This window comes from Sarcophilus harrisii, chromosome 3 (assembly GCF_902635505.1).
Source record: "Sarcophilus harrisii chromosome 3, mSarHar1.11, whole genome shotgun sequence".
NCBI lineage: Eukaryota > Metazoa > Chordata > Mammalia > Dasyuromorphia > Dasyuridae > Sarcophilus > Sarcophilus harrisii.
The window spans coordinates 415,862,317-415,883,528 of NC_045428.1; the positions used below are offsets into that span (position 1 = coordinate 415,862,317).

Sequence of the window (21,212 nt, forward strand, 5' to 3'; positions counted from 1 at the left end):
TGCCTTGTTCATGAGGGATTTTGTGAAGTCTTCACTTGCTATTCCTTCTTCCTCAAAAGTTACTTTGATTTATATATTCATTTTATAAATACAAATGTGTGTATGTGTGTATATATGCAATGTATATGTATACACATACATAGATACTTGTCTCTTTTGATACAAGGTCTCATTTTTGTCCTGGTGCCTAGTAGAGTGCTTGGCAAATAGTAGGCACTTCATAAATGTTCACTGATTGATTCTTTGAGGGAGGGAAATCAGGGTTAAGTGACTTGCTCAAGGTCACACAATAAGTAAGGTCAGATTTGAACTCATGTTCTTCTGACTCTAAAACAGAGGTACTAGCCACTAACCCACCTAGTGGCTCCCTCTTTCTTAAGAAGAATGCTAATCTCTTTCATCTGTATTGTAATTTGATATTGTAAAATAGCATGAATAATCATTTGAAACTTATTTTACAGATTTGAGCAAGAATTCTTAAACAGCATGATTAAAAAGTACAGTAAAGGTGAAGGAAAATCTTTTTGGACTGGCTTGAGAGATGAAGATTCAAGAGGGGAGTATAAATGGGCAAGTGTAGATGGGAGAAGGCCAGTTATAACCTTTGTAAACTGGAATTCTCTTGAGCCAGGTAAGCACCTCTGCTTTGAAAGAAAGAACAAGTAGAATATTCTACTTGTTAAGTTGATTGTACTGAAGAGAAAATGAGATGATATTTGTAAATTACAGGATAAAGTACCCTGTAAACCTAAATTGTTATATAAGTGCACTAAAGAAAGTTTTCTAGTTCCAGATCTGGAGAATCATATGTTCCTATGAAACTGATTTAGAAACAAATCCCAAGGATTTTTTGCCACTCAAATTCAGTAATTACTGGAATTCTAAATCTGAAGTCAAAGGATTTGTGTTCAAACCCAAGTTCTGCCAAATTCAAACCCAAGATCTGTGATCTTGAGGAAGTCACCTACCTTCCTTTAAAAAAGCAATTGGCAAGCATTTATTAAGTTCCTATGATATACTATGTCTACACAAAGGTGCTGAAGATGTTAAAAAAAAAAAAAAAAAAAGAATGGTTGGACTGAATGATCTCTAAGTTCTCTTCCCCCTTTTATCTTATATTGTGTGATATTTTGGAAAATCAGTCTGACCTGGGAATTTATATTCCAGGGATCCAAAGCCATGGGATAGCATTCCATGGCAGCTAGAAGTAAATTTCCAGGCTTTAATCACTGGACATCTGAGCAAGTTGCTGCTGCTACCATTAGCCCTTAAGTCCTAGAAAGGAGGGAAGTATAGGTAACACAGACCCCTCCTTGCCCTAGCTCAGATTTCACTTCCCATCAGCAGTCCCTGATCTTAGGACTTGGAAAAAATCAGAATATGCTCATGCTCACTGGTTGGGAAGCCCTGTTATATCCTTAAATATAATAGTTGTAAATATGACCATATGGTTTGTTTATTTGGTGGCAACTAAGAAGGAAAGGAAACTTTTACATCTTAGTTCCAATTTTCCATGACTCTACTTTGCTACCTTTTTCAGATTTTGAGCCTTTACTTGCCCTTCTTTTCACCAGTAGTTTCCATGCAAGGCTGCCAGAATAACTTTGCTTTAAAAAAAAAAGTCTTGCTGCTTGGATCATTCTAAATGCCAAGTTAAAGTTAACTGAGATCTCTTAATCATCTTATGATTCAAGTCCTTATTCCTTTTACTTTCTCCTTCATTCTTTTTTTTTCTTACTCTTCCCCTTAGAAAAAAGAATAGAAACACAGAAATTTGGGGGGTATCGTTTTGTTTTAAAAAATAAAAGCTAATCTTTTCATTCACTGACTGGTTTTTAGCTTCACCTGGTGGATGTGTGGTTCTTGCAAGTGGAAAATCACTTGGTAAATGGGAGGTCAAGGATTGTAGAAGCTTCAAAGCACTTTCTATTTGCAAGAAAAGAATTGGGCCTTCAGAGCATGAGGAAGCAATTCCTAAACCTGATGATCCCTGTCCCAGTGGATGGCACAGTTTACCAACAGGGCTTTCCTGTCATAAGGTAAAACAACATTCTTAATTAAATTAACCTTTTAACATTATTGCATGGTGACTTGCCTCTTTCTGTGGACAGCTCTGCAGCACAGTGGATAGAGTGCTTAGCCTGGAATCTGGAAGACTTATTTTCCTGAGTTCAAATATGGTCTTAAATACTTAATAGCCGTGTCACCTTGGGCAAGTCACTTAACCCTGTTTGCTTCATTTTCCTCATCTGTAAAATAAGCTGGAGAAGGGAATGGCAAGCCACTCTAATATGTTTGCCAAGAAAATCCCAAGTATAGTCATGAAGAATTCTACATGACTGAAAAATGACTGAAGAATATCAACAATCTCTTATTTTCATTGTTCATATTTGTATGATGACCTTGTCACCTCTTTTATAGATAACTTATATCTTATAAATTATAGATAACTTATATAGTTTATAACTTATAGATAACTCATAACTCAGTTACTCAGTGTGATCATTTTTTAAATCTTTTTTTGAAAATTAGGTCCTTCTGCACTTTAAAGTATGGAGTACTTATTATCAGATTCTTGCTTTGTGTGTTTTTCCTAAACCTAAAAAGCAAATAAAATGACCATGTATTTTTGGTACAACTAGCATTAAAAGTTCTATGAATAATTTTATTTTTATAAAAATGAAATAAATTCTTTTTTTCTTTTTTAAGTTATTTCACAAAGAGAGAGTTGCAAGAAAAAGAACTTGGGAAGAGGCTGAAAGATTCTGCCAAGCACTTGGAGCACATCTTCCTAGTTTTAACCATATGGATGAAATGAAGGAATTTCTTAATTTTCTAAAGAGCCAAGTGAGGTAATGACTCTAAGAGAAAATTGTAGTAAGTAAATATAGCAGTAATGTTCTTTATGTATTTGTGTTTTGCATCTTCTGGGAGAGTACTCTTTCAGTGAATCTATCATTAAGTGAGTTTACTAAGTGTCTATCAGATAATAATAGCTAGCATTTATATAGCACTTTAAAGTTATATTAAAAAACTATGGAGCTAGAGAAGATACAAAATGGATGAGATAGGGCACTAGGCCTAAAGGAAATTACAAACTAGAAGAAACAAAAATAACGATATTAATCATAATAATGACTTCCAATTCTAGAGTATAAAGCATTGTTCTCATAGCAATACGATAAGGTAGGTAGATATAAAAAAAATCTATAATAGCAGAATGGAACAGTTACCCTGAGCGGAGTATAAAAAGGGCTATGGGCATTTAGAGGAAGTGAAGACCACTGGGACAAAGAGAGAGCAGTAACATTTAGTTGAGCCTTGATGGAATGAGAGAAAAAATTTGGATAGGGAGAAATGGAGTGGAGGGAAATTCAGTTTAGGATGATGTGATCAGGGCTATAATTTAGGAATGTAATTTTTGGCAGCAATGTGTAGAATGAAATGGAGTAGAAAGAATCTAGAAAAGAGGATGCCAGTGTGGCTACTGCACAAATACAGAGAAGAGGCTTCAAAATAGAGGGCTTATAGTAGGAGTTGCAAGGATATAAGAGAGAACTTGAGGAAATAGAACAAGACTTGGTGATCTTTGGAATGTGGAAAATAAAGAATGAGGTTTTATACCTGGGTAGTGAGGGGAAATGGTGGTATCTTAGACAAACTAGGAAAGTTAAACAGGAAGAACTTGTTTCATGTAAGAAAATGATAACTTTGATTGCCATTGTCCTAGTGGGTTGTAGGAAATGTATTAGTCAACAAGTATTTATTATGCCAGGTACCATGATAAGCACTAGAGAGACAAAAGAAAAAATTGTCCCTGACCTCAAGGAGCTCACAATCTAATAGGGAAGAAAACATGCTAATATGTGTGTGTATGTATATGTGTATATACACACGTCTATATATGTCTATGTATGTATGTTGTACAAGATGGAGACAGAATAAATGGAAGGTAATCTTAAGTAGGAGGAGGGGCACTACTAGTAAGGGAGAACTAAGACAGGTCTCTTACAGAGAGTCTTGAAGGAAATCACTTAGGTTGAAGTGAAAAGGAAGATAATTCTAGACATGAGGGACATCTAGTAGTAATGAAAAAGGAAAGAAGAGAAATATTATCTGTATAAGGAACAAAAAGAATACCAGTGTTAAACATTCACAGAATATGGGAGGGAATTAAGTTTTAAGACTAGACAGGCACAAAGTAGACAAGGATTCTAAAAAGCTAGAAGATTTTATATTTGATCCTGTAGGTAATAGGGAGTTACTGGAGATTATGTGGAGGCTATGGGGAGGGACACCAATTCTACAGTCATTGGGTATGTGGTTTGTTTTTTGCTATTATAAAGTGCTTAGGTCTTTTTTTCTTGCTTGGGATATTTATAAGATAATGTCGTAGCAATGGAATTACTGAAATATGATCTCCTAAAGTTTAGGATACACAGCTAACTATAACTGGATCAGTGATCTAAGTATTTAAAAATAATAATAAAGAATATCTGTGAACTATTAGAAGGGAGATTTTCATCAACTAAATTGTGGAATTTATTGGAAAAAGATGATAGGAGTAAAAGGATTTTTGCACAATATCATCAGGGACAAATAATAGAATAAATATTCAAAGTAAGAATAAATTTTTGCATATATCTCTTAGCATTTAACAATTAGTAGATTAGTAGATAATTAGTAGATAATGAAGAAAAAATGTTTGATTTCAGTTTTATTCCAAGTCGGTCTGAAATTTCACTATTGAGATCAGTTTTGTGACTATTTTGTATTGTTCTCCAAAGCATCTGTCCTCCTCCCAGTCTATCATTGCCACTAGTGACAGATGTATTAGGATGCCCTTCCCATCTTCCTGTAGTCCAATAATGAATTTTGTCTTCTTTTTTGCAATTGTCTTAATTTATATTTTACAAGTTATAGGGAATTTAAATACCTTTAATTGTAGTTATTAACGACTCATTTTTTCATTTGAAAATGCCTTTTCTCTTGCTTCCTTAGAAAGTGTTAGAACTTTCTCAGTTCTTTGTGAATTATAGATAACAGATGTTTTATCTCATTAATTTACTATATTTTTTTTCATTTTTTTAAATTTGAGGTCTGTTGCTTTTTTATTAGTTTAGGCTTTCCTTATCTCTTCCTTGGACTACTCCAGTACTGTCCTACTTGATCATCCTGCCCGCTCCTTCCCCTTCCTCACCCCTCCCCAGTCTCCCTACTTTATTCTTTCCTCTTTAGAACTGCAGATTTTCCTGAAAGGCAGTTTTAATCTTAGGCTGCCAGGTAATAGAGTAGATAGTGATTTAGACCCAAATTCAGTCCCTACCTTGGATATAGCTATGTAACCTTTCCCTCTCTCACACCTGTAAAATGAAAATACTAATAGTATAAACTTCACGGGATAAAGTATTTGGAAGACCTTAAAACACTCTATAAATGCTAGTTTTTTATTTTAATAAGATAATATTGCCTTGTCAGTTCTCTACTCAGTAACCTCTGTTAGGTATCCCTATTCTAGAATCAAATAGAAACTCCTCTTGTTGAGCTTTTAAAACTCTTTACAACCTGACTACAAGCTACCTTTCCAAATGTCAACAAGAATTTATTAAGTCCCTGCCATGTGCTAGCCATTTTTCTGGGCATTGGGAATATAAAAAAAAATGAAACAATTCCTTCTCTTATACAGCTAAACTAGCTTTCTTATCATCTCTCATACATGACACTCCCATCTTTGAGCTTTTGCACAGGTTGCCTCCAGTGCTTTGAATGTACTCTGTTCTCACCTTTGCTTCTTAAAATCCCTAGTTTCCTTTGAAATTCAGTTAGTATCAATTGTTTAATCCAATAGTACATAATTTCCCCAGCTGCTAATGCCTTCCTCAATAAATTGCCTTATCTGCTTTGCATATAGCATGCATATATCAATGTATATACAGGTTGTCTTCTTGGTACAACATAAGCTCCTCGAGACAGGAAATAATTCACTTTTGCTTTTGTATCCCCAGATTATAACATAGTAACTGTCATATAGTTGCTTAATAAATATTTGTTGGTTGATTGATATGTTAATAATGGGTAGTGTAACCAATACATTAAGAATAATCAATTAATCAAGGAAAACTTCTCAAGAAGGTAGTAACTCTTAAATGATGTTATGGAAATATATTTATATCTATTTATAATATGTATATGTGTATATGAGTGTGTGTAAAAATGTGTGTATGTAAACAAAGAGAGATAGAAGATAGGGAGAGTAATTCAGGTAAAGAAATGACATGCAGGAGCATAAAAGTAGAAATAAATCATATGGATGTTGAGACAGAATTGACAAGATCATAAAGACCAACTGAGGCTGGAGGCTTTGGAGGATGGGAAAAGATGTGGTGAGGAGGGGAATATCTGGTGATGGAAGACCTGAATATTAGACTAAGAAAAAATGTGTAATTCCAAAAATAATAGAAGATTGATGTATACTCATAAACAAGAACATGATATAATGTAAGAACAATTGTTCTGTTTCTTTTCTGAGGTTTTATATAACCTCTTAATATATATATTAGGATAGAGGCAGGGGTACCAACAAAGAGGTATATTATTAATTTTTCAGAAATCACTCTAGTAAAGAAATTATCTACCTATGATCAAGAGAAGTAAAAGTAAGTGTTGGATTACCTAAAATCATGTTGATAATTTGTACTTGTGTGAAGATGAAAATGATGAAAATTCTTTTCTCATAAATCCACATTTCTTCTAATTGATAGTTGACTTCTCTAGTTATGTTTATAATCCCATTGCTTCCAGTTGGTTAAAAAAACAATAAGTAGTCAGGAAAATGCAGTCATATGGAAAGTGTCACATCATGCTAGAAGTATCTGTAGTCTATAGATACGTAAGATACCTAGCAAGACCTAAAAAAAAAATGGCATGATGTTGCATTGTTTTCCCTCAAAATTGAAGATAACCAAAAGAAATCCAAATTGGAATTTTCTCTTGAAAAGGAAAAAAGATAAAACTATTTGTATGAAATTATGTTTCTGGATCTTAGTCCTTAAAAAGCCGTTGATTTTTCAATCTAGGAGTTAAACTTTCCACAGCAAGACTTCCATTGCCCAAATTGTACATAGTATGCCACAATTAAGTCTAATTACTACAGTAATTTTGTATGTGAAAATTTTAAATCTTCCTTTTGTATTGCAATAGAATTTATGGTACACTGAGTCATTAAAGCTAAGGGCTTTGTAATTCTTAAAAACAAACATGATGGGAAAGTCATTGTAGAACAGAAGATAAGAGTAAATAAGGTAGAGGAAAAAGATGTTAAATATCTTAGGGATATGCATTTTGAACATACAAGTCTTTAAAACTGTCTTAAAGATTAATTATCAGTAGTTTGTTATTTAATATTTGTCTTAATTTTATATCATAGAAATTTAATAAAATTAAACAGAACTCATTCTGCTAATTAAAGATGAAAACCTTCTAAAAGGCACTTTTTATTGACTTGTGCAAAAGAGCTAAATAATTTGACTTGTAGAACTTAAATTTGTATTTCCAACATCTTCCTGAAATGGACTGCCACTCTTAAGCAAGTAATATACCACAAACTTTCTTTAACTTGACATCTGTCATAGAATAAAAATATAAACCACTGGGGTATTTTCTCCTGAAAGAGGATGGACACAATAGTAACTAAGATGATTTGGTCAGCTTCCCACTTTTCAAAGCAAAAAGTTCATATAATAAGTGAGATAAATAATAATTTTCTGTCATCAGGCTGGGTTGATTTCTGTACAGGAATCTAGGAGATAAGAGTCTATTTCTAATATTGTATTTACTTTTGTATCTATAATTTCCTCGTTTCCCCATTTTCATTGTCCTTTAGAAATGAATTCATGTCAACCTCCTCTCCTGTGCCGTCTTCTCAGATCACTGAAGCCAATAACAATCTCTTTTGAAACCTTAGTACCTGTGTCATACTACTAATTTATCACACAATGCATACTCTCTTTCTTGTCTTTTTATATGTACAAGTCTTCCCAAATAGATTGTAAACTCACATAAGGGCTTGGTCATATTATATAGGATGTTCCAAAAGTGTTCATGTAGTTTAAAGCTACTAATGCTATTATGGCTTATTACTATTAAAGATTAAAATTTTTAAGACACCCTGTGTATAACCACCACATTTAATATTAGTGCTTTACCCAAAATTTTGTTTTTAAATAATAAACAAATGCAATACTCGTTGAATTCAGTTTACTCTTTAGATAGTGTCTCTTTAAATACTTTGGAAAATATGTTGATCAAACTTTTCTCACTTTTCCTCTGTCCCCTTTCCCCTTCTGCTTACACAGTGATGAGCGTTGGATATGGGTAGGATTAAATAAAAGAAGTCCAGATTTTCAAGGATCTTGGCAATGGAGTGACAGTACACCGGTGAGTTAATCCTTCTCCTTTTCTTTTTTTCCTTCAATTTACTTTTTTTTTTTTGAAAATTATATTCAGTGAAGCAATATGGAGATCTAGTTTTACATTTTGGAAAAGGAACTTTCTTTAAGGGTACAATTCAATTATAATGAGATAATTCATTCATGTCAGCCTCAAAGAATCCTAATATGGTCTCCATAGTGGTGGTGACTCTGATATATAATAAGAAATACCTTATATTTGTACAATGTTTTATAGATTGAGGTACAGTATCACCTTAGAGTCAGAAAGACTGGAGTTCAAGTCTTGCCTCTGAGACATAGTGGCTCTGTGGTCCTGGTCAAATTAATTAACCTCTCAGTTCTCTGAAACCAAGACAATCCCCAGATTCTCAGTTAGTAATAATAGCTTAAATTTATGTAGCACTTTTCTTTGTATGTGTGATTTTGTGAAGTGTATGTATGTCCAGTGTTCTCCCCACCTACTCTCTGCCTGATTTTGAAATTTGGAATTCTATTAAATGACTTTTCTTATTTTGGAATTCCTCCATTTTTACAGTGATGCTGTCTTTCCTTATTTCAACCTTCTGGTTAAAAAGAAAAAATTAAAATTACCCATGCATATAACTTGTAAATAAAAAGCTATAATAAAAAAAAAGAAAAAAATTAAGCTCTTACTGTTCTCAGTTTTTAGATACTGATGTAGCAAAGTAACATTTTGTTGCTACTAAAAAATTTTGTTACTCAGACTAGACCTCATTGGGTTCCTACATCTTCATGGAAAATGTCATTAGTTCAAGGTCTGTTTCTCTGCTTTTCAGGCTAAGAAATTTGATTTTGTCAACTAACGAGTCATATTTACAAACTAGAATGACATTTTATTAGTGTGAAATGGGAGGAATATCTTCCAGGACAACTAGTACCAATCATATTGGGTCAAGGCAGCTTGACTCTTCTATATTGGATAGCTCTTTGCAAGGAAGCAGTGCTGGTCTTCTAAAATTAGGGTGCTGTGGAACAGCCAAATTAATAAACCAAGCCACCTAGAGAGGAGAGAATGGAGGGAATAAGCACCCCTTAATAATAAGTAATAATCTATAATAATCTTAGTACCAAACATGGTACTAAGTGCTTTACAAATATTGCCTTATTTGTTCCACACAACAAACCAGAAAGGTAGAAGCTATTATTATTCCCATTTTATAGTTAAGGAAAACAGAAATTAAGTGACTTATTCAGGATCACCAAAAGTTAAAAGGAGCTTTTGTCATAGCATAGATGGAATTGGACAATGGAACTAGGAAAAAAATGAGAACAAAGCAATTGTCAAAATCAAGGCTGAAAGTCAAATTGGTGGATTAAGAGAGAAGTTACTATGTTAATGTCACCTATTTGATGCTGAAATCAAGGAGTTCAGTAGAAGGCTTACAACAAAGGAAGCATATAAGAACATATTTGTTATTCAGTTGTTTTCAGTTGTGCTTGACTCTTCATGACCTCAACTGGGATTTTCTTGGAAGAGGTCCTGGAGTGGTTGGCCTTTTCTTTCTCTAGCTCATTTTATTTATGAGAAAATTGAGGGGTTAAGTGACTTGCCTACGGTCATGCAGCCAGAAAGTATTTGAGGCCAGATTAGAACTCAGGAAGATGAGTCCTGACTGCAGGCTTGGCATTCTTTCCACTATACCACCTAGCTGCTGCAAAGGAGCAGAAGCCTGGATAAAAGCAGGTTTAAGTTAAAAGGTTAAGAGGAGCTTAAAAAGTGAGGGAAATTCATTCATTTTGAATGCAGAGCTATCGAATGGATTAGGCTACAGGGATCCTCAAACTATGGCCGGAGGGCCAGATGCAACAGTTGAAGACTGTTATGATTGGAATATCTTCCCTTATATTCCCTACCTATCAAAATTCTTTCCATCTTTTAAGGGACATCAGTCTCATGAAGATTGATCCCCCTCACCCAGGGCTATGAAGTTTCTTTAAGGCCCACAAAACAAAGTTTTTGTTTTTACTATAGTCTGGCCTTCCAACAGTCTGAGATCAGTGAACTGGCCCTCTATTTAAAAAGTTTGAGGACCCCTGAATTAGGAGTTTTCTGTACTCAAGCACTATATCCTTTTATATCTAGTGAGTAAAGGTTTTCTATATTTTAAGAACTTTAAATAGACCTTTCCCCTCATTCCCTTTCTCTCTCCTCTCTCTCTATTTGTTTCTCTCTCTCCTTACTTCTCTCCCTTCTTCCCCTTTCCTATGATGAAAGTATACAGATTATTTCTTACTTTCTGACTTTCCTTTTATTAGTCTCTGTAAATTACCTCTCTTTGTTTACAATACAATTATCTGTGACATGTTATAATTTTTTATTGGTCATAATATATCCTATTATTTATGTTTTACTAGCTTACTGGAGGGGAAATATTAGAATTGACATCAAAAAATCTGAGTTTTAAGTCTTGGTTACAAAATATATAGCTAGTGACCTTGCAGAAGCCACTTTAAACACTTGCTTCAGTTTTTAGACTGATCAAGATATGAGTTTTCCTTTTAAGTTCAAAGCAATAATTATCTATAATGTGGGGAAAATGATATATACATTGACTACCTTATACATTTATTGTAAGCAGGGTGCAATGAAAAGAAGAGCTGAAGACAGAGGATCTCAGTTTGTCTTAGACTGTGTGACTTTGGGCAAATCACTTAACCCCTGCTCCTTAGTTTCTTCACTTGTAAAATTAAGTAGTTGGTTTAGATGTCCATGATTTCTTTTCCATCACAAAATCCAAAATCCTATGATATTTATAAAGTTTTCTGTGGCTGTTAAGTACTGTACAAATGTATATAGTGTTATTTCAGACTTTTTAGTGGACATTTGCAGAGAGACAGTATGTTCTCTTTGGACACTCAACTTATCAGAAACCCATTTAAGAATGAGCTCTACAATTGACTTACTTTTGCACCAATCTAGTTTTACTAACTTTTGTTTCACTCCAATAATGATTCCAAATCCTGGGAGTATGCTCTGTATGAAGCTCCATGTACTAACTGCTCTTCTGAACTATATTTCTTTAGCAGGTAACCATAATTCTCAGAGTTCTCTTTCTTTTACAGGTATCTACTGTGGTCATATCAAATGAGTTTCAGGAAGATTATGACATCAGAGATTGTGCTGCTTTCAAAGTAAGTTGCATGATTGGATACCATAGGATACTTACTAAAAAAAAAAAAAAAGGTTTTTTTTCAATCAATCAAAGCTATTAGTGATTGTCTACTATGTGTAAGGACCCTATGTTAAGACCTCTATGAAATTTTTAAAGACAATTTGGGTCTATATTTAGCCACGTTTAGTTTATAATAAGATTTATTAGAAAAGATTCATATATGTACATAAAAAGACAATTATTTGTATAATACAATAAATAAGTCATCAGGTAAGTGATATAGATAGTAAATGCTCTAGGAGCTCAGAGAACATGTTCCATATGAAAGTCTTCATGAGACTGATGTCCCTTAAAAGATGGAAAGAATTTTGATAGGTAGGGAATATAAGGGAAGATATTCCAATCATAAACAAAAGTTGAGAGACAGGAAAATATAAATTATATTCAGCAAGAGATGGGAGTAGACCAACTTGACTGATCAAAGGAATCACACAGAAGAAGTTTGGAAAGGGAGACCAACTTTAGATTTTATATACATTCAAATCTCAGAATTAGGAAACTGGACTTTGTTTTTTAAGTAGAGGACTGGAAAGTTTGTCTGCCAAAGAATTTTTTAAAAATCAAAGTGGTAATTTTAGAGAGCTCAATCTGCTTTTGATTTTGAGGGTCAGGAGACCCATGGGTTAAGAAGGCCAAATGAATAGCCATTTCAGTAGTCTAGACATGAAGTGATGAAGATCTCAAGTAGAGCAATGATAATGATGACAGAAAAAGAAGGATGGGTATGAACAGTGCAAAGAAAGGATCAATGGGACCCTTATGACTGATTGAGGATGTTGAACAAGAAAAAAGGAAGAGTTAAAGAGAGTTAAAGTGGAGGTCAGGTGACTGGAGAATGATGAAGCCATTACTAATGGCAGGAGAAAGAAGAACTCTTGAGGGAATGGTGAAAGGAGGGGAAAATTTAGAAGAAAGTAGTATATCAGAAACCAAGGGAAGAGAGAGAGTTAAGAAAAATGAGACAGCCACAAAATCATAAATGTCAGAGCTGGAAAAACCATAAGGGACCATTTAGTCCAACCCTCTTAACTTAAAGATGAAAAAATTCAGGTCTAGAGAATTTTAAAAGTTCCCACAATTACATAGATAATAATATGGTCATTATGGCTCTGTTTATTGAAAACTTAAATGTTTTAGTTATTTGTGTAAAGCAGTCCTGTTTTATCAACCTCTCATTTTGTATACAGGAAAAGATAAAATGTCATTTAAAAATAGAGTCTCAGACAGAAATGACCCCCTGGTTCTTCCAGGTGATGATAGCCATGCATATTCTATGAACATATGTTGACCTTTGATCAAATAGTAAATAAAATGAAATTTCTACCAGACATCTTAATGCATTTTGTGATTACTTCCCTTCTTTATAGGTCAGCCAAATGCAATGGAGAAGACGTTGGCATTTGTATGAAAATAGAGACTTGATTATTTACTTAAAACCTTTTGCTTGTGATATAAAACTTGAATGGGCATGCCAGATACCCAAAGGTAAATTTTTGTTGAATTGATTTACTAAGCCTGTGGGGCTTCACATTGTGAATGCTATGGAGAACCAAGAAAGTATATAACCTGTTTTTAGGTTAAAAGACAAAGAATAGAGATAAAGATTAAAAGATGTACTTTTTTTTAAAATTTGTCAACAAAGTCTGGTATTTTGATTTATAGTGGGGGAAAAAAAAATTTGCGTAGTTTATGCTCATTATATAAGATTGAAGCAAACTTCCACCCACACCACTCTCCTTAACTTTTCTCTCAAAGGTCATCATTAACTTCTTTAACTGTTAAATGGCTATTTCTCTTTATCCTTATCCTTCTTGACATTTCTGAAGAACTTAACAATTTGACCACTTTCTTGAATATCCTTTCTTTGTTCTTCTCCAGTCTTTCTTTCCAACATCATTTCCATTTGTTCAGCTATCAGTCATCAAATGACTCCCAAATCTAATCAAGCTCTGATAACTTTCTTGTGAGCTCCTAGTCCCCAGAGATCCACCTAAATGTCCCATCAGCACCTCAGGCTGATCACATATCTTCTTAATGTCCCAGCACAAAACCTTGAAATTATCACCAATGCTTACTACTAATGATGTGAAAATATGAAGTAGATATAAGAAATAGATTTGGGAGTATATAATGGTTCGATTCATTTCATTAAGCAATCATGGTAGACATTTATCACAGGTTACAAGGTTAGTACCTTACTAATTGAATAGCAATTATGTTAAGTGTATACCGTGGAGAAGGAATATGTTTGGCAGAGATCAATTAGTTTCCCCTAGTTGTATATTAGGACATTTTCTAGTATGAATTTTCCCCATGATAGTTTTGTTTCCCTAATAAAAAGTTTGACAACATAAGAACCCAGCATTATAAGTTAAAGCTTATATAGTAAGTGCTGTTTGATGTTCGTGATGTAGTCAATAACAATGAATTTCCCAATGAGCAGTGTCCTATGTTGATGAACCTTCTTGCATAATCTGTGATTCTTTAATATGATTCAACAAAAATTTACTAAGTCTTAATACTGTATTAAACACAAAGGAGTAAGAAAAATGAGCAAAGTTACATAAAACTGCATTACATTCTGGTAAAAGGATATATCCCATACCTGGATGATTGCAATACACAATAAGTTGTAAGATGGAAAACTGAACACTAAGTGGAGATGAATGATATTGGCTAAAAGGGAAGCTCAAACAAGACTTCATGGAGAAAGTAGCATTTGAGTTGTGCTTTAAAGAATGAGTAGAAATTCAATAAGCAAAGAGGAGTGAGAATATTCTAACAAAAGGGAATAACAGAAATAAAAATACTGAGGCAAGAAAGTGCTGGGCATGATAAGAAAATAGAGAATAGTCCAATTTTAATAAAGTATAGAACATATAAAAATATAGTTAGAAGGATCAAAGGACATATCAGAGGACCAAAAATTTTATGAATGAAAATAATGATGAAATAGCATACCAAAATTTGCAGTCTTCAGAGGAAAAACTATCCCTACAAACATGTTGAAATAGGAAAAGACAGCATTAATAAGCAAAAGATGCTTTTGAAAAACTCTGAAGCAAACAAAATAAAGAAAAGAGAATAACAAGTAGAGGAAAAATAAACTGGAAACCAAAACCCAGAAATTATAAAACTAAAAGCTAACTCTTTGAAAAGACTGATAAAACTGGTAAATCTTTAACTAATCTTTTTTAAAGGAAAGAAAAAAGCAAATCAACTAAATAGTAAGTGAACAGAGTAAAATCACAACAAAACCAGAAGAAATAAAAGTAACTCATCAAATCTACTTTCCATAGTTTCATGGTAACAAAAAATGAGAATGGATGAAATAGGATGCCTTTAAAAATATAAACTATATGAACTAACAGATGATCAAATAGAGATGTTTATCCTATCTCATAAAAAGAAAAAAAAACACGTATCTTTAGAAGAACTACTAAAAGAGTATGGGGAGGAAGATTTCCCACTTCTGATTTACAATGGAACTTTTAACAAAATTTGAAAGAATAATTAGTACCAAACACTACACGATTATTCTCAAAAAAAAAAAAAAAAAAAAAAAAAAAAAAAAAAAAAAAAAAAAAAAAAAAAAAAAAAAAAGAAAAGAAAAGAAAAAGAAAAAAAAAAAGATGGGAAAAGCACCTTACCAGATTATTTTTTATAAAATATATCTAGTCTTGATATAGAAACAAGGTAAGAAGAATTATAGACTATAAATGCTATTAATGAATATCAGTTTTAAATTTTTAAATAAAATTCTACCAAACAGATTACAATGATAAATCAAAAAATCATTATTATAACTTGGATTTATAGCAGGTTTTACAAGGATAGTTAAACATTAGGAAAAAATCTACATAATTATATTAAAAATAAAAACATTTAAAACATGATTAGTTCTATAAACATAGAAAAAAGTTCTGACAAAATATAACACTCATGCTAAAAATCCTATGAGGGATAGTCACAGAGGGATATTTTTCTAACATTATAAAAAGCATCTATATAAAACCAAAAGCATAATATGTATTGGGAATATACTATACTTTTCCCCAATAAATACAAGAGTGAGTAAAAAATGTTTACTCCCTTCACTATTATGTAATGAAGTTCAGGAAATGTTAGCTGTAGCAACAAGAAAAAAAAAGTAATTCAAAGAATATGGTAAAAGAGGGGATAAAACTATCCCTTTTTACTGATACATGAGATTTACTTAGAAAATCCTAGGGAGGGCAATTGGATAGTACAGTTGATAGAGCATCAGCCCTAAAGTTAGGAAGATCTGAGTTCAAATCCAGCCTCAGGGACATTTCACTTTCCAGCTCTCTGACCCTGGACAAATCACATAACCCCAAATGCCTCACAAAAAAAGAGGATGGAGAAAATACCAGAAAATCAGAAAAGATATTAAATGAGACAACTGATAGCTTCAGCAAAATTATAAACTACAAAATAAGCCCTCAAAAATCAATAACATTTCTATATGATAACAAAAGCTAAGAGGCAGTAATAGAAAGGGAAATCCCATCCCATATCATTATAAAATACATAAAGTATTTGGACATCACATTTTCAAAAGCTTGTATAAATTTTATTACAAAGTACTCATTAAGGAAATATAAAAAAATTATACAGCAAGATGATTATTCAGAACAGATGGCTAGGCCTTGTCAATATCATAAAAATTATAATAGTAGCAAGATTAATTACACTTTTATTGCTATACCAATCAATTACTAAAGTGTTACTTCCCCAAACTCAAAATAGAATTAATTTGGAAAAATAACCAATTTAGAATATCAAGGGGAATTTTGCAAAAAAATTAGGGATGAAGCACTTCCAGATCTGAATCTATATTATAAAGTAGCACTCATCAAAACTATTTAGTATTGGTTTTAAAATATAGAGTTAGATCACTGGAACAGACTAAACAAGAGGGAATATGAAGCAATGAAATTCAATAAATCAGTGTTCAATAAACTAGAAAAGATAAAATATCTAGAAAAGATATTTGATTTTTTAAAAAACTATTAGAAAAATTAGGAGTTTGTCAGAAATGAGTTTTAGACTGACACTTTACATCATATCCCATAATACATTCTAAATGTCATGTTAATTATTATTAATTAATTATTATTACTATTAATTAAGCTTAACTAAAAAAAATTAAAGGAAGAAAAGGAGAAAAGAATAAGCATTGCTGTAGCACCTACTATGTGTCAGGCACTATGAGAGATAGAGATATAATAATTACAGCTAAGAAGAATTAAGAGATGTTTTAATCATACAAGAAATAATGATAGTTATAGAAGATAAAACAAATAACTTTGGTTACAGGAAATTGAAAACTTTCTATACAAACAAAACTATATAGGATAAGAAGAGAATGATTCTAATGAGAAAAAAAATTGTAAAAAATTACTCTGATAAAGGTTTGATATGCAAGATATTTAAGAATTTAAATAGATATAGTTATCGATAGCTGTGTGTATCTATTTAAAACCATCCCCCAGTAGATAGATGGTTAAAGAATGTTAAATATTCTCAAAATGGTTGAAAGCTATTAATAACCATATTAAAAAAAAAAGACTGCTGCAGATCATTTAAAAAAAAAAACAAGAGAAATCAAATGAACCTGAGATTTCACCTCATTCCTTGTAAATTATCAAAGATAACAAAAGATAAGAATAGTTAGTATTGGAGTTTTATAAAAAAATATTATAGAAAGAAGGAGATCTACAAAAAGAAAAGTAAGATTCAATTGTTGGTAGAAATTATGGAAATAACAAAATGGTGGTACTAATTGTGCTAATTCACTCACATGTCTATGTATTCTTTGACCAAGAGATTACATGGCTAGTAATAAAACCCCTAAGGAAGCCATTGATTAGAACAAAAGTTCCAAATATACCAAATGTTTATAGCAATAATTTTTGTATTGCAATAAACTAGAAATACAGTATATGCCTAATAATTGAGGAATGGCTCAACAAATTGTAGCAATGGAATACAATGGAATATTATTTTGCTGTAAGAAATTACAAATGTAATTATTATAGAGAAGAAACATGAAATTCTATGTGAACTTCAAAGTAAAGAGAAGTAACAAAGCCAACAAAACAATTATTCAATTCAACAGCATAAAGAACAATCACCAAAAATACCAAATATAAATGTTATAAAATTAGAAAGAACAAGAATGACTTGGAAAATAGAGGTGAGAAAACACTCTCATCTTACCCCTTGGCAGAGATGAGAGGTTCAGAAGAATCATACATTGAACATTTTTTTCAGACTTTTTTGACATGTTGATAAATTATAATGGGTTGTTTTTTTTTTCTTTTTGTCTTTAAAAAAATACTTTTTAAAAAAATTTAAGATGGTATTCTGACATGGGAGGAAATATCTATGGGGGAAGGAAATCTATGGTGATGTAAAAAAAAATCTTGATAAAAATTTATTTTTAATACAAGAAAATGGAATGAGATAAACCTAGAAATATATGGCACCAGGTTGTGATGGGTTTTGAATACTAGTCAAAGTAGGTTGAAGATGATAGACAACAAGAAATCACATTTAAAGAATCCTATAAAGAGAGAGAGTATGATGTAGGGAATAGAAAACTGGCATTAGAGTCAGGAAAGCCTGGGTTTGTATAATGGCTCTTGATGTATGTTAACTGTATGACCTAGAACAAGTAATTTAACTCTTACTGGCTATAAATTCCAAGATTGTCATCGTCAGAAACGTTCCTCACTGGAACTCCCTATGCAATGAATTCACAGGTCTCATTTTGTAACTCTCATTACCTTGAGATCTTTTACCTTGGTCCTTAGAGCATTGGTTACTTGATCCTTGGCATTGGTTACTCACATGCACATAAGTTCTTATTTGGAAAATACTATAGAAATATCACTTTATTAAATACACATAATTATTTTTTAATAGCCTTTTATTTACAGGTTATATGCATGGGTAACTTTACAGCATTAACAATTGCCAAATCTCTTGTTCCAGTTTTTCACCTCTTACCCCCACCCTCTCCCCCAGATGGCAGGATGACCACTAGCTGTTAAATATATTAAAATATAAATTAGATACACAATAAGTATACATGACCAAACCATTATTTTGCTGTACAAAAAGAATCAGACTCTGAAATATTGTACAATTAGCTTGTGAAGGAAATCAAAAATGAGGGGTGGGCATAAATAGAGGGATTGGGAATTCAATGTAATGGTTTTTAGTCATCTCCCAGAGTTCTTTCTCTGGGCGTAGCTGGTTCAGTTCATTACTGCTCCATTGGAAATGATTTGGTTGATCTCGTTGCTGAGGATGGCCATGTCCATCAGAACTGGTCATCATATAGTATTGTTGTTGAAGTATATAATGATCTCCTGGTCCTTAAATACACATAATTAAACCATAGGTCACTTAGGGAAAATTGTAACCCAAATATTCAATAATTATTAAAATGGTTCAATTAAATTAAAATCTTGCATAGTAAGGGAGGGAAGATAAATGGGATAAATGACAGAAAGGGAGAAAGAAGACATCCGTATTCACATGTACACATGGTTAAATCATGAACACTCTAGTTATCAGAATGCCATCGAATGAAATAGAAACAATTGATTGCCTTCTGTTTTAAAACAAACACAAAATTGTACAAATTGAGAATTATTTTCTGAGCCAATCTATATGACTTTTACATGTGTTTAAATTTTGGGTGAAGTCACTATTAGCTGAACTGACATCTCTATACTGTTTGAGACCTCTTAAGCTCCCATGCATTTGTCATAGGATGGGGAGGAGAGGAGAGAGCCCTATTTATTCAGATGACAGTCCTCTGAGCTTCAGCACTGCTTCACCAACTTCCTATTAAACATTTCCAATTATGTGTCCCAGAGACATCTCAAATTTAGTACAACCAAACAGAAGCTTACATTACTCCTCATTGCGTCTCACAAATGATAAATTTGTGACACTCAGGGTCCTCCACAATCTGGTATCAATCTGCCTTTCAAACATTATCTCTTGATACTGCCATTCCATCAGACTATATTCCAGATAAATCATACCATTCTCATTTCAACAATGAGATTAAAATTTTAGGTTCCAGTCCTAACCTGAAATGAAGAGGTTCAGCCAGAAGTGGAATAATTTCAGGAATACTTTTTGATGTACTTTTAAGATCCTAATTATGGCATGTGATCACAAATTTATACTAAATAGATTTTCTTTGTTTTACAGGACATACACCAAAGACACCAGAGTGGTTCAACCCTGGTAAGTTGAGGAAACATGCCATGCTTTTTTAACTTACAAATAAAATATCTTTTAAAAAATATTTTCTAATATAAAGTATTTTTACCTTATAGATGAAATATCATTTTTATACCAAATCAGCCATAGATATAGTAGCTGTTTCTGAGCCACATTTCATCTCTGAGCCCTGTGATTTTTGAGCAAGTCACCTCTCTAAATCTCTCTAAATCTAATAAAATGAAGACAGTACAAATCAATATCTAATATGTCTTCCAGCTTTAGGTCATAGGATTCCCCAGAATTTTTTAATTTTCTTAAATGTATGGATGCCTTATTTTTTTATAATTCTTTGCTATTTGTCCATTAATGACCTTTTCCCTCTTTTATTTTTAGATCGGGCTGGAATTCATGGGCCTCCAGTTGTTATTGAAGGCAGTGAATATTGGTTTGTTCCTGATACTCACTTAAACTTTGATGAAGCAGTCCTATATTGCAAAAGTAATCAAAGCTCTCTTGCTTCGTTGAAGTCTCTCACAGCACTAAATGCCATCCGATACAAAATGGTGAATGTAAGGATACTTTTTCTTATTTTAAATATAATAATAATAGCTAACATTTATAGAGTACTTACCACATGTCAGATACTGTTCTAAGGACCAAATATTATCTCATTTGATCCTCATTCTTATTACCCTCATTTTACTGATGAGAAAACTGAGGCAGACAGATTAAGTGACTTGCCCAAGGTCACACATCTAGTATATTTCTGAGGTCAAATTTGAACATTGTTCTTCCTGACTCCAGGCTCAGCATACACTTAATTGCCAAATATAACCTTTAAATGATAAAGGATAATTTCTCTAACTTCGTGTTCCTATTTGAAGGTTTTAGACGTTCAAAATTTATTGTTTCATGAACTTTTACTCCAATTTCAACTAAAATGCTAGATCCACAAAATCAAATTCAGGAAGATTCAGACACCATTGCTCAGTGCTTACCCAGACTCATGATTACTTAAGTATGAATAGACAGTATAATGAATGATAATTAAGCAAATGAATGCTACCAAATATCAGTAATGCTTCTATGCCACTTTTTTATTTCCATATGGCATTATAGTGTTAAGAAAATTTATTTTCTGCCCAAAACTGAAATTATTATTTTTATATTAAGGACCAACTTTGGGATAAAGCTTTTATGAAAAATTTAGGCAAACTGACTAACTTAACTACTTTACCAAGATGTAACCTAAATTTCATATTAGAAATTAAGCCAAAGACTTAGAACTAAGAGGAAA

The 21,212-nt window shown here is 32.5% G+C and overlaps 1 protein-coding gene across 1 annotated transcript in view; it reads left to right on the forward strand.

The window, feature by feature from the left end:
- The window catches only part of LOC100913237 (CD302 antigen), a 176,982-nt gene that overhangs the window by 53,576 nt on the left and 102,194 nt on the right, over window positions 1-21,212 (forward strand). The window contains exons 11-18 of the mRNA XM_023499237.2: window positions 462-631; window positions 1,840-2,039; window positions 2,710-2,852; window positions 8,355-8,436; window positions 11,535-11,603; window positions 13,012-13,129; window positions 19,901-19,936; window positions 20,309-20,484. Of these exons, the coding sequence (XP_023355005.1) occupies window positions 462-631; window positions 1,840-2,039; window positions 2,710-2,852; window positions 8,355-8,436; window positions 11,535-11,603; window positions 13,012-13,129; window positions 19,901-19,936; window positions 20,309-20,484 (994 nt within the window). The remainder of the gene's footprint in view (window positions 1-461; window positions 632-1,839; window positions 2,040-2,709; window positions 2,853-8,354; window positions 8,437-11,534; window positions 11,604-13,011; window positions 13,130-19,900; window positions 19,937-20,308; window positions 20,485-21,212) is intronic.